Here is a 16,481-nt window from a genome sequence, read left to right as displayed (position 1 = left end):
ACAACCTAACCAGGACTCGGGGAAAAAATCAATTCCGCCGCTGCATGCTCGTTCCCCTGCAACGTTGCGTCTGCAGTCTGCACGTAGAATCTGCCATTCTGATACTCCGTGAACAGTAACTTACAGTGCGTGCATGGACTGCACTGCACTGCACGAGTGCACGTAGGTATTCCAAACAGTTTGCCCTCCGGCCGAACAACGATTGTTCGGACCCGAGACTCGGCCGCCGGACAACTTGGCAGAACCACCTTTGCCCCTTTAGGCGATCACGGGTCCACCCGAGGTTTCCCATGGATACCAATCAGGTCTAGATCCCCCTTTGTCGCCCACTTGGAGCTGAGAAGTTTCAACGGTTGTGCATCATCGATCGATCCACTTTCACCCGATCCCTCCCTCCTTCTCCCCTCCCTTTCTCCCCCTCCTCCACAGTCAGTCAGTCAGTCTACCGTCCAGATAGTTACTCACTCACTCACATAGACTACTGAATACTAACACGTACACACACAGCCTCGAGGCAAAGGACTCACTCCTGATGAGGTAAGTCACCTAGTACAAAGTACTGTAGTAAGGATACCTTAGCCCTGAGTTGTTTGCCTTCCGTCTCAGTGCGACGGCGGCCATTGCCGTCGCTGTCTGCCAGGTCCGTCACAGGGTTGTCCCGTACCAGTGACCTCAATAGACTATGGGGAAATCACTGCCGACTGAGGTATTGCTGAACTTTGCCCTGCTTGTCAATGGATGATCCGACGGACGGCTGTCTTTCGGAGCCGGCCGAGTCGAAGTCAGTCAAGTCAGTCAAATCAGTCATTCCCTCATCAACCTTGTCAAGTCAGTCAGTCCGTCAGTCAGTCTGGAAGAATGGATGCTCTGCATCCGGCTGGGGTGATCTCGGCTGTGCTTCACCGGCCCTGTGCAATAATCGGTTTGATAGGACTGGTCACTGCGTTCTCTGCCTCGTCTTTTTTTTTCTCTTCCCCTCTCTTTTCTTCATCCTGAATAATATTAATTTTTTTTTCTGGGAATATTATTTTTTTTTTGCCAATTGTTGTGGTTCTTTTTACCTGCCATTACATCATTGGCTTCGGTTGGTCTAGGGATCGGTTTTCAACACCGGCTTCTCCTGAAATTCTCATCTGCCTTTATATAGAGCCCCTCCCCGAGCGCCTCTCTGTTCATGATCCTTCAGATCCATGGTTCTATATTCAGAAGCTTCCTACATACTACAATCCAATCTGCAAATATTTGCCACTCGACTTTGATATCTGTTCTGTCTCATCGTCGACTACCTACACCGATCTACCTCGCAATCACCTGTCTTCCCAATCTCCACGAAGACACACCAACAACAAACAATGGCATACACCAGACCCGAAACTTTCACATTACCGGAGGACGAACGGATGTTCTTGAGTCAACCAAGTCCACTTTCTCGTCCCCACGACTCGTTCTCCAAGGGTCCCGACCCATTGACGGCCAACTGGAACTACGACAGCGCGATTGATCTGTTCTCCTTGAACACGATGATCCCCGAGACCTTCCCCTTGGAGATGTCCAATGACATGATGACTCTGGATCCCAAGGATTTTCCCACCGACTTCTTCGCCCCGCCTCCCGACATCAGTGGCTTCACGATCTCCAACCACTCTGGCGAGGATGCTGCCTCCTGCGGCTCTCTTTCTTCGGTATGTTAATCGACAGCGAAAATCTCAAGAGTCTAGGAGACTAACATCCCATCGATAGGACCTGGAAAGTGACGATCAGTCGTGGTCCCCCACCTGCCGTGTCTCTCCTCTGGACTCGATGCCCATGGAGTTGCCCAAGCCTGCCTCGAGATCTGCGAAGAGTGCCAGTCGCCGCAAGACTGCAGCTGCAACCCAGCAGCAGAAGGCCCGCGACGAATTGGTGCCGAGATGGTCGTCCAGTCCCGAGATTACACCGCAGGACTACCCCGCTGCCAGCGTGTCTCCTCTCCCTGCCCCCTCGTCCCCGGTCACCACCACCCGCAAAACGACACGCAGCATGTCCGGGGACTCCAACGCCAGCACCGGCCCGGCCAACACGGCCACGGGCCGCAACGCCGCCAAGCGGGCCGCCCACAACATCATCGAGAAGCGGTACCGCACCAACATGAACGCCAAGTTCGTGGCCCTGGAGAAGGCGATGAGCGGCGGCATCCAGAAGCCGACCAAGGGCGGGTCGGCGTCGCTGAAGAAGTCCGAGATCCTCACCAATGCGATCGCCTTCATGCAGGAGCTGCAGGAGGAGAACAAGGCCCTCCAGAAGGAGCTGGCCATGGTGAAACAGAACGTGCTCCCCAATGGGATGTGGCGACACAACAAGGGAGCCGAAGCCTTTCACGCCTAATTCTTCCCTCTCACCCGTCGTGAGGCTTCCTCCTTCCTCTGCTATGACCGTCACGAATCTCTTGTATAATATATTATGATCCTTTTCTTTTGTTCTCATAAGCTTTTTTTTTTTTTTTTTTTTTTTTATCTTTGGGTCTGAGACCCCTCTCCTGTCGTGGATGGCGAATATGGAACAACGGCTTGGTTTGGACGGAGTCTTGATATACCCGGGATAAAAGTCATTAAGAATTAATCTCATCCTCCCTCTTGATCTACATATCTGGTGCCTTCTTGTGTCAAAAGTTCTTTCTGCATCTCAGTAGATTTTATCTTATGTGTAGAGTATTGTTGTTGAGCCCGGATGGGGCAATAAACCATCCGGTCGGTCACGGGTCACACCGCCAACCCCGCCCAGCCTTTGCCGTACCTACCTTAGTGCATCACCAAACCACCGTCGATTTTACCCTCTCCCACTCCCACTCCCGTTCCCGTTCCGTTCCCTCCCACCCACTGGTAGCCTTACCTTAAGTTGGCGTGTCTGACTGGTAGGTTACTAATAAACTGGCTTTCCCATTCCACTTTAGATCCAACTTGTCGCTGTTGATCGAGCACGACCATGAACGGTGTCCGGAAGCTGGTTAGCGCCACAGCGACCATTATCGGTCTACGAGTGCGATACAGATGACTTGAGTGTTACAAGGGAGACAGGAGTGGTCAGAGGAAATGGCAACTTGCTTTCTACGGGGTCTTGTCTTTCTAGCTGTTGTGCCCGACAACGCAGACTCGTCATGGGATCATTAGGATTACACCACTACACGATGAAGACAGTCACAATCTACGGGATAGGGAGATAATGTTGAGTATTCACGGCGAATGATGTTGGAGATTCTGGATGCGATGGAGGCGATAGGCACTATCGTTTGTACTCCTCGGTGCGAGCAGGACAGTCTCACACGAGCAAACAAAGGGACAAGACAGACGAAGAACTTTGTCCCCAGCCAGACCCAGAACAATGCTCTCCCTCCGCAAGCATATCCATTCCCACATCCGCACCTTGGCTCTTGCGAACGGACATCTCGGTCCAAATCAGACGTACTTGAGAAAGAAACGAGAATCGAACGGCGAGGACATCCCGCGGTCCACGTCGGTGCCCAGCTTGTAGGGAACCTTCTTGCTATCATCGTTGTCATCCTCATCCACGTCAGGAAGATCCTCCAGTGGTCGATACCGCGAGGCCAACCCGATCGGGTTCTTCTCTTTGCCATACAGCCCAAGCATAAAAATCTCCTCATCCCCGATTTCGCGGGAATCACCCTCCATCAGCCCGGGGGTGCTGAACTCGACCAGGGTGTCAGGCTGCCTGGGGCCAGCCCAGAGCAGAGCTTCGCTCATGTAGCCCGAAAGGGTGGGATTGACGCCGACCGAGTACGGGGCGGTCTTGTCGTCAGTGTCCGGTTCGATACGGATTCGATACGGGGTGTTAAAGCGGAGCTGGTTCGCGATGAGTATAAGGCTTCCATCATAAGAGCCACCCCGGGTTATGGGCAGAGTGGAGAGGAAGGAAGGAAGGAAGGAAGGAAGGAAGGAAGGACGGTGAGAACCAAAATAGACCTTACCTTGCCCGTGCTCCCGAGGTCATTGGTGGTAATGGTGAATACCTGCGCCGCGCCCACGGTGCCCTCTTTGTCGAACTGCAAGGGCACGCTCTGGTTCAGCTGCGAGGAGAGTTCTCCCAAGAACTTCAGGCGTTCCGACGTGAGCAGATCGCCCGCATTGTTGTCATTGATGACGGTTTGTAGGGTCTTGAGGGTTTGGTCTGCGATGGGTAGGAAACGGGATGTCAGCATATCGTGTGCTTTGTCCACTTTGTTTCCTGTGGAATCCAAAACGATTGCCAAGGTGATGGCATCCGGACGTACCATAACTATTGCCTTCCGTAGGCGCCGCAGGCAAGGACAGCGCCTTTTCTTCAAGGTCGAAGAGGGTAAAGCTGATCGTTTTGTCAATGGAGACCGACGGCGTGGACGTGTCGCCTTGCGCGGCGTTGTCCCGCGCCGCGAGAAGGGCGGCAAATCGCTCCTTCGTGTCCTGGTATCCCGGCAACTTGGAAATGAGGTCCTCGAGGGCCACAACTTTGTTTTGCTGGGGCGCGGAAACCAATGGGATTAGCGGGAAGTTCATCACGGAGATAAAGGGTTTGGAGCGTCATCGGATTTTCCATACCTTGACGGGACGCCAGTTGTAATATGAGCCGACGGTGTAGGCCCATGCCGGGGGGCTAGATCGGGAGCTGGTTAGTACCTCGAGCTTTACCATGGCAGGGGCACACGTACTTGTTGCTCTGCAGGGTATCTCCACCCGTTGCCTCCCATGAGATGGTGCTGATCGAGGAACTGTCCTTGCTTTCGGAGCTGGAGCTGGACGCATTGCTGTGGCTGACGCTGGCCGAGGCCTGCACCCAGGGCGAGGAGAAGGAGAGCGCGGCGGCCGCCCGCATGGACTTTGCCTGCGCGGCGGTAGAAGCCGCGTCGGTGCTGGTGCTTTCCTCGCTCGCGTGTAGCCGACCGCCGAGTTGGACGCGAGTGGGGAAGAAGCGACCTGCGACGGGCACCCTGGTCAGAGAGTGCTTTCTCGTATTGCGCAGAAGGATGCGGAGTCTCACCATATTTTGCCTTGAAGATATCGACGGCCTCGGCGCTGTCAACCGCCTGCAGATCTGCCTTCGCTTCTTCGCTCAGGTCGAGACCGGCAGGCTCGAAATCGATGACGACTCGGGGAAACTATTAAGAACCACAGAATTTAGAGCTATTACCGTGAGGGTGAAGTAAACGAATTCAGGGGCGCTCACGTTATAGGTGATGGTCATCACCCGACTATCCTGCTTCGTGCTGGAGGTGGAAGATGACGACTGGGTCTGACCCCAGCTCGCCGATGCACTGGCACTGTAGCCAAATGCCCCTCCTGAACTGTAGCGGGTAATGTCAGCTCGCTACCCAACAAGCACATGCAGGCCCTTGATTTTGGGGGGGGGGGGGTTCATACATGGCCATCTCAGCTGAGGTCTCAGATAGCGAGTTCTGCGCGATCGCTCGAGCGACCGACTTCTTCGCCTCATATTGAGAGATGTAACTGTCGTCGGCAATGCGGAATCGCGGAATTCGCAGCGATTGCTATAGAGTGCACGTGTCAATCAGATTTCCAGGCGGAATAAATCAATGACTCGCGGGGGGCAAGGCTAGCTACCTTCTGCCCGGCAATGGAGTCGATCTCGGCTGTGGCACTGATCTGATAGTTCCAGAAGCTACGGGGCTTCAGGACGAAGGCTAGGTGGTTTGGTCAGCAAGAATGGGTTCTGATTCAGCTCATAAGCCTTCGCGTACTCGGATACAATGAGCGTTCGACGTATTTGTCCCCTCCCTCGTCGACAACTCGATAGGCGTGCAGCAAGGAATTCGATCGCAAGGTGGCCGACCATTGCTTTTCATTCATATCCGAAGGGTGGCTGGAGTCGTTAGTTCAACATCCTTGGTTCTCTTGGCGAGTGGCACTCACACAATGCTGAAGGTGGTGGTGGGGTTCAGGAAGATGTTGTGGCTGAAACTCGTCGGCACGTCGGGTGTCTTGGGCTGTGCCGCAACCGGCAGCTGCGGAAGTTTCTTATCGACCTCCACTATGGTACCTCGATCCAGGAGGCCATTTTGAATCCCCGTTTCGATGATCTTCTTGGACTTCAGGTAGACACGGTAGGTATCGCTGTTATCCTCGATGGAATCCTGGTCCACTTATGAGTAACGCGACATGGAAATTTACGTTGGGAAGACTCACGCCCGTCTCGCTTGACTATGGTGAAAAGGCTTGTTTAGGCCTATGGCTTTTTCTTTCTCAGGAAGGGGTGCATCTGCGCTCACCTTCTCATTCAAAATCCGAAGATACGTTTTGAAGGTGGTCTCATCACTGACTTTGGCACCACGCTGATTGATGAAAGGGCTCCACAGGCTGCTTCGCCGTCAGTACATGCCACATCTGGATCGGTGAACAGTGGGCCGGGGATAATTCACAGCCGAGGTTCCAAGCACTTTTCGCTGACCAGCACTTTGCGAATATCCGACAGCTTGAGGCCTTCCTTGTCGACGTTGCTGAAGGGAATGACAGTCTTCTCCTTGATGACCTTGGTCTCGCCATTATAGGAGTACACATGTAAAAGTTGAGCGGTGCTGTCGTCCAGATCTAGGGAGAGTCAATCCTTCCGCTGGTCACAATGGTCTATCAGGGTCAGACGGTCACATGCCCACTTTGCCCCTCACGGCCGGGGTCGTCGTCTTTGTGGTGTCCCCCTGGGTGGTCGTCTCCGGGGCGGTGCTGGTCTGCGTAGTGGTCTTGCCATCTAGACCTAGGGAGACACAATCTGGTTAAAGACGTCTTCTTTCATTGACAGGAAGCCCACCTACTGTCTTGCACCTTGCCCAAGCTGTCGTCAACAACATCAGTCGTGGTCTTAGCAGTGCCGACCACACCTTTTGCTACACCAGAAGTAAGATCCTTGAGCAAAGACATATCGATCGAAGGACGGTCCGAGGTAATTGATGAGCGTTAACAGTCTTTGCAGTGGGGAGACAAACAAAATGATCGAGAAAGAGGAATCCCTTGCGGGTGGGTTAGACGAAGAGGTAAAAGACAAACTTATAGGGCAAAAGACCCATTCTTCAGCTGCTTCCCAAGCTATGGGTGCTCTTCCACCGGTTGGAATGCGTCAAATTGCTTCGTGCGGAACCACAGGCAGTTCTGGCGCCATACCCCCCTCCTCTTCGACAACACTCGGCACGCCATCTAGGCCCGGTTTCTGCGCGATGAGCTCACGTTGCAGGTTTTGAGTTCTGTTTCACTCTTCCGACGGAGAACAGCTGAGAACGATCGCCGCATGTAACAGAGTGGCGTGAGAAAGCCCAGCATCGAGGCCCCGTCGGTTGGTTTGAAGCTCGTGCGGGGTAAACCGAGATCTCCGTCAAATAGATTAGATTGAGGGGGTTCTGCATCAGGATCAAAACCAGGCCAACTCACTCCAGAGTCGACCGGGTTGATGCTTGCATTGCTCTATTGGCGCCTCGGTCTCCACCGGCGCGGGGCTTGGCTGGAAATCCTGATGGGCTGAACTTGATCGTCCTAGGATCGGCCCGGCCGAAGCCCTGAGAGGGTCCCGCCAGCCCCGCTGGGTTTGGCCTCATGCAGCTATCGTCGGGTAATCATGTATTTGGCCCGTACGCAGATTAGATACTTTACTTTGCATCACTATCTGCAGCCTGCCCCGCCTCCTGCGACCTCAACGTAACGTCTTGCTCGAGGACGGCATACGGTTCGCCGACGATACTGTCCCCACACCATCTATTTTTCTCTCCGAAAGAAGGGCCACCAGCCTCGACTTTCCTTCGACTTTCGAAAAGACAACAAATTCCGGTGGGCAGTTTCGGCCGGGCTTGTCCCGGTATCGAACAAATCCAAAAAAAAAAAAAAAAAAGAGAAGGGTCCTTCATGGAGGTCAAACCGTGTTTCATCCAAAGAACCATACCCACTGTGGACGCCTCTTCCCACCGATCCGTTCCGCGAACTCTCTCACAGGACCATCCAAAACAGAAGCGAGGTCAATTGCAACTGCATCCGGTCCCGAGCTTGCAGGTAACCAAAAACAAAAAGGCCGTATGGCCCTTCAAAGGACACCATGACGCGAATTAGTGTAAAATTCTTCTTCAATCTCGGAATTGGAGAATCCACATATTCAATCCCACCCCAGCAGGTTTTTCTCCGCTCGCACTTTGCTTTTCGTGGTGCTGCTCCCGACTACCCTGCACCCTGCCCCGCGACGTGCACTAATGCACGCCTTAACGAACTCAGTATGATTCGGTCCATATGTATGATGTATCACATTGTCTCGAATTTGTCCTTTCGAGACCGGTCACAACCTCGCTCATCCTGTCTCTCGATCCAAGTGCGTGATTAGATCTTCCCTTTGATTGGACTGATGACACCCTGTGAAGTAAGGAAGTGCGACCGTGGAAACCAGGTGCTCGTTGTCTGTGTCCCCATTCCCGGATCTGAGAGAAAATATCCTGGTGGGAAGGGGACAACACAACTGGAGTGCCGGGCTCCAAGCCTGGATTGCTGGGCCGCGGGAGCGAATGGAGGGGCTCTCAGATCCTGGTGACATCCTCTTTCCCAAGCTGCCCTCTGCTAGTCAAACTCCCCGTCCCTTAGACGACCGAGGACAAGTTGATTCAACAAGGCTGAACCACGACCTCCCAGTCACCATGTTCCGTTGCAATTCTTGACCCACAGAGTGTGACATCTCTATGTCCCTTTCTGTCTGAGGTTCCCAACGCCACTGAGCTGTGCATGGAGACTGTCTTGGTTGCGGTATTGATGCGCATTCGCGCCTTCTTGGGGTCGTCGATGATATAGGCCTGCATAGCGCTCTCTGTGATTGCACCTTCTGCTCCGTCGCTCTTGAGCGAGGCCAGCTCATAGTGGGTCTTGAGGTCTTGAGCAGTGTGTGTGACTTCTCCCATCGGAGAATTCGGAACTCCGGCTGCAGCTGAAAGAGCAGGTGAACGTCTCAGGTCTTGGGGCTTTGCTTTCCGCTGCTGTCGGGACTCGTGCATAATGGCCCGGGGAGGAAAGTTCCCCGACAACTGTTGGAGCATTGTCAGACGGGTCTTGATTGGTCGCTCAAATGAGGTGCTGGTGCAGGTCGCTGTGCAGGGAATGCACGAAGCCAGGTGATGTGATGTGAGGACGTTGGGCTCTTGGATTGTCTCGAGTCGTTTGAGGGTCAGGTGTGGATTCGATGATGTTGTGGGGAGATGCGCTGATGCCTCAGGTAACGGAATGAATAATGAAGCCGCTGCCAACAGCCGGGACTGCATATCATCAACTTGCTCAAATACCGTATCGTCGTCTGCCAACTGTGGCTGGAACGGTGCTGCCCACAATTGATGAAAGTGCGACAGCAGATTTGGCTAATATTGTCAGCCACTACACTCAAATGTTGGCATAAACCCATCACTTACCGGAGCATCCATCATCATATCCACGATCTCTGCCGACACCAACTCTCCATCAGCAATAATGCTCGCAGCCATCGCATCAGCAATTCTCTCCTCCACAGACCCCGCCTTCAAAACCCTTCCCCCCCAGGCGATTAACCTGTCCACGTTTCCCCGGCGACGTTCTCAACCGCAGCACCAAGCCCAGCAAGCGCGCAAGCTCTCCCCAAACGACCAAGTACCGCACTGGCGAGCCGCTTTCCACCAACAACCGCCCCGCCGCCGCCTGCAGCTGCGCCGGCGACGGCTGCGTCGTCGCGAGCACATCCACCGCATCGCTCAGCACCGCCGGCGCCGTATCCGCGGAGAAGCTATTCCAGTCAGATCGCCCGATACTCCGCAGGACTCTCGCGATGTGACCCTTCCGCAAGAACGCAGTATCCTGGCGCCAGAAATTATCCTCTACCTCTTGTGTTCCGAGCAGCTTCGTGCCCTGGTGCGCTAGCAGCGCCACCGCGCGGTGGAACCCGTCGGCGTCAATCCTCTCCTTGGGTTTCTGCGGGCTAGGCACACCGGGGAACGGGTGCTGTGCGCAAAAATAAAAACATATCCAGAGCAGCTAAATCTCGACCCCGAAGAATTCAACCTTCGGATGCGATCGCGCAATGTGGTTGCGCAGACTTTGTTTTGGCCAGACTGGAGATCAGGTTCGCCGGCTGAGGTCGGTGTCGGGGCAGATACTACGCGTACAGCGTCGTCGGTCGGGACCCTCGACGCAGGAGGCATCGAAGGTAGTCCATGGGCTGTTCAACGTCGCCAGCATCCATACCAGATGCGTACCATTGTCTCTACAAGCCACCGCCCATGGGAAAAGACTTGTCCGATAGGTGTCCCTCAATTTGTCTGTGACCCAAATTCAATATATTCGATTCAATTCAAGACCTATTTGCATAATTGGACCCCCTGTTTGTAGCTAGCTCGGCGTGCTGCACGACGGACTCCGCATGCTGGAGGTGCTGTTCCCGGTCTGCCCGGTGTACCTGCGGCGTCGGGAATGGGAGCTACCCGGCCAGCGCCTCGACCTCCCGCATCACTTCGTGGCCGCGGCCTTTCTGGTGGAAGGGCCAGTTGCGCATGGCACGCTGCACAAGCTGGTGCACATCGATGGAGCTGTCGCTGCCATTTCTCGGAGCTGGAGTCGTGGGTGCCAGGCGATGAAGGAGTAAGAGATCAGGCTGTCGAGCACGGCCTGGACATTGACGCCTGGTTGCCGTTGGAACAGCGAGACGGGAGTGTTCTTCTCCGCGAAGACGGCGATTTCTGTGAGAATTGGCAGGGCCCCTGAGCTTCGGAGATGATCCGGTCTAGCGAGATGGTCCACGCTTTGCCTACAATGTGATGGACCATGCGATTTTCCTGGCCGTTCCCAGAGTCGCTGGACCCCTCCCGGCCCATCTGCTCGCTCTGCTTCCAGAGACTGGCATACTCGGCGATGGTCACCGTTTTCTGTCGCGCAATCTACTCCGATGCTATTTTGATGACCTGAGGATGATGCATCGAGCCGGTTTTTACAGCTTCTTCAACCGACCCGTCTCATCACTCTCACAATCAGCGTCAAATGGCCTAGAAACTTTTTGTATGATTTTCAATGAGGATTTGAATTAGAATCTAGCATTTTGACTTCAGATTAGCTATTTAACCATTTATCTAATCAATATTAATCTAAGAGTCGATAACTTTAGTAACAGGTCTTGTCCGATATAGTGGTTTAGTAATATTTTTGAATTTCATTTATCTATATTAGTACCTCAGATTCAGATAAATATTAGTTATATATTTAGTAGTTTGAATAGTTCCAAAACAACTAAAGTTTTTTCAATATATACTTTGTAGGTAATCTATTCATATTCTAGAGTATGCGTAGGATTATTTATATACTGCTTCTACAAAAGCAACAATATTTCAACTAGATAAGCAAATAGAAATTGCAGCAAAACAGTTCACTTATACACTACTGTAACTTAACAGTTCCCCAATTTTGACAGAACCCCCCACCTCTTCCACAAACTCCGACCGGTCCAGATTTCTCTTCCCGAATCTAGACCATCTCCATGTCCTGGAATCTAGGCCGTTTCCAAGTTCTAGACTATTCGGCTTGTTTTGTTTTTTTCTTCCCATCATCCTCTTAATATGCACAATCTGCGCACTACCGACCCTGAACACAGATCGCCAGGACCGCGGTTATGTCACCTCTTCGCCTGCCTCGGATCACAATCACGATGCCTTCAACCTGTGAGGGTCTAGACCCGCCATAGTCATTTCCACAACGACCCGGGCTGTCTGAGCTTCGCATCGTGCATGAGGTTCGACCGCGAAGCATGGTAGACTTCAGAGATGTGCGAACTTCAGCAGTGATGTGAGTTTGGTGATGTGCAGGCCAAGAGCACTATCGCAAGCACACAATGCTTGTTGTCTACCAATCTTCGCTACCTCTTCGCGACACGGCTGCTGCCTGCTCTTCTCACAGACTGCGCGCTTGTCTCTGGGATGATTTGTTTTTCCATCTAGACCTCCACAATGGTCGTTGCGAGGCTGAATGAGCCCTTGTCGGATATTCCAGTTTTGATTCTTTCTCACCGTTGTCTTTCAGATGGTCTTTATTGACATGGATACATTACGAGGATGAGAAGGTGGGCAGGCGTCTCTTGTCGCAATGCAGCACCATCTTGATTCTGCTACTTTCCCTCAAGCACCGGAAGTCTTCATCGAGACCGCAGAGCTATCGCCGTTGTCCAGCGTGAAGTCACGGAAATCTGCTGTGCCCTCATACCTTGTATTCATAGTCTTCTTGTCGTGAAAGCGCCTGGCGGGACTGGAACGGTTCAATATGCCTGAGTAAGTCCCTGTCTTGCCCTCGTGGTTCAGCGATACTGCACACGCTGGGAGGACTATTCGTTGACCCACAATCCATGCACCTCTCCAGTACTAGCAAATCAACGTCTCCCTCCATTCATTCTGATCCGTCGATGGCGACTACAGGCGATGACCCTAGTGCTTCACTATCACAGAAGACCAGGAACGATGAGATGCTCCGGCGGTACCTGGAATCTCCGGCTTCCGAGGATCCATACCTAATGCTCTATGGCAGGCCCACTGATCGTGAGGCACATCTAAAGGAGCTCGAGAAGAAGTTAGCGGAGATACACGCAGTTTTTGGGAAAAGGTCAGAAGAGGGGGGCCGCAAACAATGAGATAAGGGGAGAGATGCTTGGCTGGGGCAGCCAAAGATAGGCTTGAGGCTGGGTCCTCGGGTCCTCGGGCAACGAGCCTCACATATTGATATCCTGCATAGGATCTGCTCTGTCATGGAGATCCCAAACATCGCATAGACATTGGAGGAAACCTTTTTCTGAGCAACTGGTGGCCTTGTCTAGCGAAGCACTCACCCAGGGTCAATAGGACTCGTGATCGGATGAAGTTCTAAAACTGACGCCAAGTGTACAAAGCTGTATCTGGCGCTTGCCTTGTCAACAATGAACTTTTATTTAAATCAGTGTCATCTCTCGTGTTCAGGATTCCATCCCTTTGATCTCCCCGCGTGCCCCTTGCTGCACTTTCCAGGGCCAACCTTGTAGTTGACATCATCTCGGTCAGCTTGATTACAATAATGGCTTGGCTGTTGTACATATAATAATGGTAGCATTGGTTAGCGATGGCTTCTTGATATTGAAGCATCATATTATAGTAGCGCCAGCAATGGCAAGACTGTCTGTCTGAAGCGAGAGTTCCATCCCCTGACGGTGGTGGAGTTTGTAGATCCCCGATTGTCATTGGCGGTTCCCAAATATAAATCTCTTGGCAGTATTTCCAGCCCAGCAGTTACTCAAGAGTCGTACAACTGGTTCTCCATTCATCCTCGTTTGTCCGGCAGAGGTGGCTGCTATTATCCTCCGAGGAGGGTCCCTCACCTGCCCCTCTTTTCTCTCAGTTTGCTATTCACATTAATCACTCATATCATGAGGTTACATTGGAGAGTGGAACAGAAGGGGGGGAGCGGAGGGGGATGGTGGGTGCCTGAGGCTTGGCAAGTGCGGTGGAAACAAACAAACAAACAAATCAGCGTTCATTCCTGACTTTCCTCCCTGACGATCTTCCCCAAATCCTCCCAACCTCCAAGCCATCCCAAGCCCCCCCAAGCCTTAAGCCTTGACTTGTCTCTCTTCTCCTCTGAGTCCTCGCTTCGCCTGTCCGACGGTGTCCGTCCTGAAAACATGCTTCGATTGACCTTCAGATCCACCGGGCGGAGCCAATCACCTTCCCAAATGGGGGAAATCGGCATGCACATCCAGGCATCACTGGACTCAGTGAATTGCATCCCGACTGGTAAAAGGACCCCAGACATTCCCCCTCTCTCCGAGGCTATCACGCGAGATGCAGCTCCACTCCGCTCCGTTGCACAACTCGCTGTCAAATAAATACACCTCATCTACCTCCCTTTCCTGTTGATTTCACCTGAACCTCGTCTTTGTCAATCCTTCTTTTACTCTTCACAATGCTGCCCTCGCTACTGAGCAATGGCGCAGTTCTGTCACTCGCTGCCCTTGCGCTGCTTCCGTCTCTCGGAGCAGCCGAGGTCTTCGAGAAACTAGCCGGAGTACCCCAAGGTAAGCGACTCCAATTCCACAGTACAGACGCAACGAGCAGCGACCGCAAGGCTAGCATTAGTCGATCTCAAACTCACTATGACTCCATGATGTAGGCTGGAAGTTCTCTGGTAGTCCCCGCGGGCATGAATCTCTGCGCCTTCAGATCGCTCTCTCGCAGCACGATCTGGCTGGGTTTGAGCAGGCACTCTTGGACATGTCTACACCCGGGCACGCCAACTATGGAAGACATTTCCGCACCCACGATGAGATGAAGCGCATGCTTATGCCTACCGACGAAGCCGTCTCGTCAGTTCGGGAGTGGCTTGAGTCGGCGGGAGTTAGCGACATCGAGCAGGATGCCGATTGGATCAACTTCCGCACTACCGTGGCCGACGCTAATTCCTTACTCGATGCCGACTTCAAATGGTATGTCAACGAGAACACGGACATCCGACGACTGCGCACCCTGGCCTACTCCATCCCTGACTCAGTGGCCCCGCATGTGAACATGATTCAACCAACCACTCGCTTTGGCCAACTCAAGCCCAACAGAGCCACCATGCGTAGCAAGCCCAAGCACGTTGACGAGAAGTCACTGGCGTCCGCCGTGCGCGCTCAGAACACCTCGCAATGTGATTCGGTGATCACACCTCACTGCCTTAAGGACCTTTACAACGTGGGAGACTACCAGGCCGATGCTAAGTCTGGCAGTAAGGTCGCATTCGCGAGCTATCTGGAAGAGTATGCTCGGTATGACGATCTCGCCAAGTTCGAACAGAGACTTGCTCCCTCTGCAGTTGGTCAGAACTTTACCGTGGCCAAATTCAATGGCGGCCTGGACGACCAGAAGTCAACCAAGGACAGCGGCGAAGCCAACCTCGACCTGCAATACATCGTTGGCATGAGCTCTCCACTCCCTGTGACTGAGTACAGTACCGGCGGCCGAGGCCAGCTTGTTCCGGACCTTAGCTCGCCTGACCCGAACGACAATAGCAACGAGCCGTACCTGGAATTTTTCCAAAATGTTCTCAAACTCTCCGACGCAGAGCTTCCTCAGGTTATCTCGACCTCATATGGCGAAGATGAGCAGGTACGAACTCCTAATCCTGTGTTATCCTATGGGTCGCATTTCGCGCCTTTCTTCAATCTTCGTGGTTTGGCCTTGCTCGAAGTTAACCACTACTATAGACAGTGCCCAAGTCATACGCCTTGAGCGTCTGCAACCTCATCGCCCAGCTCGGTAGCCGTGGCGTCTCCGTAATCTTCTCTTCCGGCGACTCGGGTGTTGGGGCTGCCTGCCTGACGAACGACGGCACTAACCGCACGCACTTCCCCCCTCAATTCCCTGCGGCCTGCCCCTGGGTCACCTCGGTCGGTGCCACTACGCTGACTTCCCCCGAAAAAGCTGTCTACTTCTCCTCTGGCGGCTTCTCTGACTACTGGGCTCAACCCTCCTACCAATCCGAAGCAGTGAACGACTACCTCACCAACCTGGGACCGAAGTTCGCCGGCCTCTTCAATGGATCGGGTCGCGCTTTCCCTGACGTCGCCACCCAGGGTACCAACTATGCAGTCTACGATAAGGGTGCTCTCGGGCAGTTTGACGGCACCAGTTGTTCGGCACCCACCTTTGCCGGCCTTGTTGCTCTGTTGAACGATGCCAGACTGCGGGCGGGATCACCCGTCCTCGGTTTCCTGAACCCATGGCTCTACAGCGCTGCCGTGGAGGGAGAGGGTTTCAATGATATCACTCAGGGAGGCAGTTTGGGTTGTGACGGACGTAATCGGTTCGGCGGCACGCCCAACGGCAGTCCCGTTGTCCCGTTCGCCAGTTGGAATGCCACGGCAGGATGGGATCCTGTGACGGGCCTCGGATCGCCCAACTTCGGAAAACTCCTCGAGGTAGCTCTGGATGCTTGATCCTCGTGAAATTGTGTTTCTTTGTCCATATTTTGTCTCCGGCGGAGGTGAAAATATCCGATCTAGTTCTGAGCTTGCTTCTCGGTTACTGGTCAGCGATGCGGCCAGACGTGGGTAGCGATGCCATTTCATGATAACTTACCACTTTAATCAATGCCAATCTTGAAGATATTTTTCTCTCCTGATCAAACCCGTCCAGCACATAAATGCCGGCGACACTTCGCAGCAAACGTTGGCTCTCATCACCTGATTAGCTGACTCATCCCGCATGTCCAAACAACAGAACTCCGGCCTGAATTGCGATGTCACCATTGATCTCACGGTGAAGATGAGTGCCCGAACATCACAGCATTGCATGCACTCGGTCCGTTTTCAGATCGGCGAAGCCCGAGGGAAGTTAGAGGCGACCGGGGATCCCCCCATAGCCGCCCATGATGACTACACCAGCGTGAACATAAAGACACCAGGGAACGCCACCGTTGAAGGGTTGAAGGGTCCAGATCTCTTCCATAGTTTGTCCTCCGACCTCAACCCGA

General features: G+C 53.3%; 4 protein-coding genes across 4 annotated transcripts; 2 read left to right on the top strand and 2 right to left on the bottom strand.

The window, feature by feature from the left end:
• Window positions 1–1,352: 1,352 nt before the first annotated feature.
• On the top strand, window positions 1,353–2,364 carry BO72DRAFT_386894 (uncharacterized protein; the record flags this gene model as incomplete). Its single annotated transcript, XM_040941656.1, has 2 exons — window positions 1,353–1,682; window positions 1,741–2,364. 2 exons carry the CDS (start codon window positions 1,353–1,355, stop codon window positions 2,362–2,364), a joined length of 954 nt encoding a protein of 317 aa, XP_040797531.1.
• A 2,039-nt stretch (window positions 2,365–4,403) lies between these two features.
• BO72DRAFT_350342 (uncharacterized protein) lies at window positions 4,404–6,573 on the bottom strand (the record flags this gene model as incomplete). The annotated part of the gene is made up of 12 exons (XM_040940690.1): window positions 4,404–4,487; window positions 4,569–4,623; window positions 4,679–4,943; window positions 5,008–5,125; window positions 5,194–5,311; window positions 5,388–5,515; window positions 5,589–5,668; window positions 5,726–5,847; window positions 5,898–6,118; window positions 6,171–6,185; window positions 6,254–6,341; window positions 6,404–6,573. Coding segments are annotated over 12 exons (1,464 nt in total), but the record flags the coding sequence as incomplete, so codon positions are not given.
• Window positions 6,574–8,611: 2,038 nt separating this feature from the next.
• On the bottom strand, window positions 8,612–10,165 carry BO72DRAFT_500015 (uncharacterized protein; the record flags this gene model as incomplete). Its single annotated transcript, XM_040948876.1, has 4 exons — window positions 8,612–9,352; window positions 9,404–9,464; window positions 9,562–9,965; window positions 10,130–10,165. The coding sequence occupies 4 exons, from the start codon at window positions 10,163–10,165 to the stop codon at window positions 8,612–8,614; spliced, it is 1,242 nt and encodes a 413-aa protein (XP_040797529.1).
• Window positions 10,166–13,746: 3,581 nt separating this feature from the next.
• BO72DRAFT_235648 (S53 family peptidase) lies at window positions 13,747–16,079 on the top strand. Its single transcript, XM_040939890.1, has 3 exons — window positions 13,747–14,043; window positions 14,139–15,115; window positions 15,214–16,079. Exons 1-3 carry the CDS (start codon window positions 13,932–13,934, stop codon window positions 15,943–15,945), a joined length of 1,821 nt encoding a protein of 606 aa, XP_040797528.1. The 5' UTR covers window positions 13,747–13,931; the 3' UTR covers window positions 15,946–16,079.
• Window positions 16,080–16,481: the final 402 nt, after the last annotated feature.

This window comes from Aspergillus fijiensis (assembly GCF_003184825.1).
Source record: "Aspergillus fijiensis CBS 313.89 unplaced genomic scaffold BO72scaffold_59, whole genome shotgun sequence".
NCBI classification, from domain to species: domain Eukaryota; kingdom Fungi; phylum Ascomycota; class Eurotiomycetes; order Eurotiales; family Aspergillaceae; genus Aspergillus; species Aspergillus fijiensis.
This window is presented reverse-complemented; position numbering and strand designations above follow the sequence as displayed.

Coding starts and splice junctions, on each gene's coding strand:
- BO72DRAFT_235648 (XM_040939890.1), top strand. CDS start 13,932: ATGCTGCCCTCGCTACTGAGCAATGGCGCAGTTCTGTCACTCGCTGCC. Junction 14,044..14,138: donor ACTAGCCGGAGTACCCCAAG/GTAAGCGACTCC, acceptor TCCATGATGTAG/GCTGGAAGTTCTCTGGTAGT. Junction 15,116..15,213: donor CATATGGCGAAGATGAGCAG/GTACGAACTCCT, acceptor CCACTACTATAG/ACAGTGCCCAAGTCATACGC.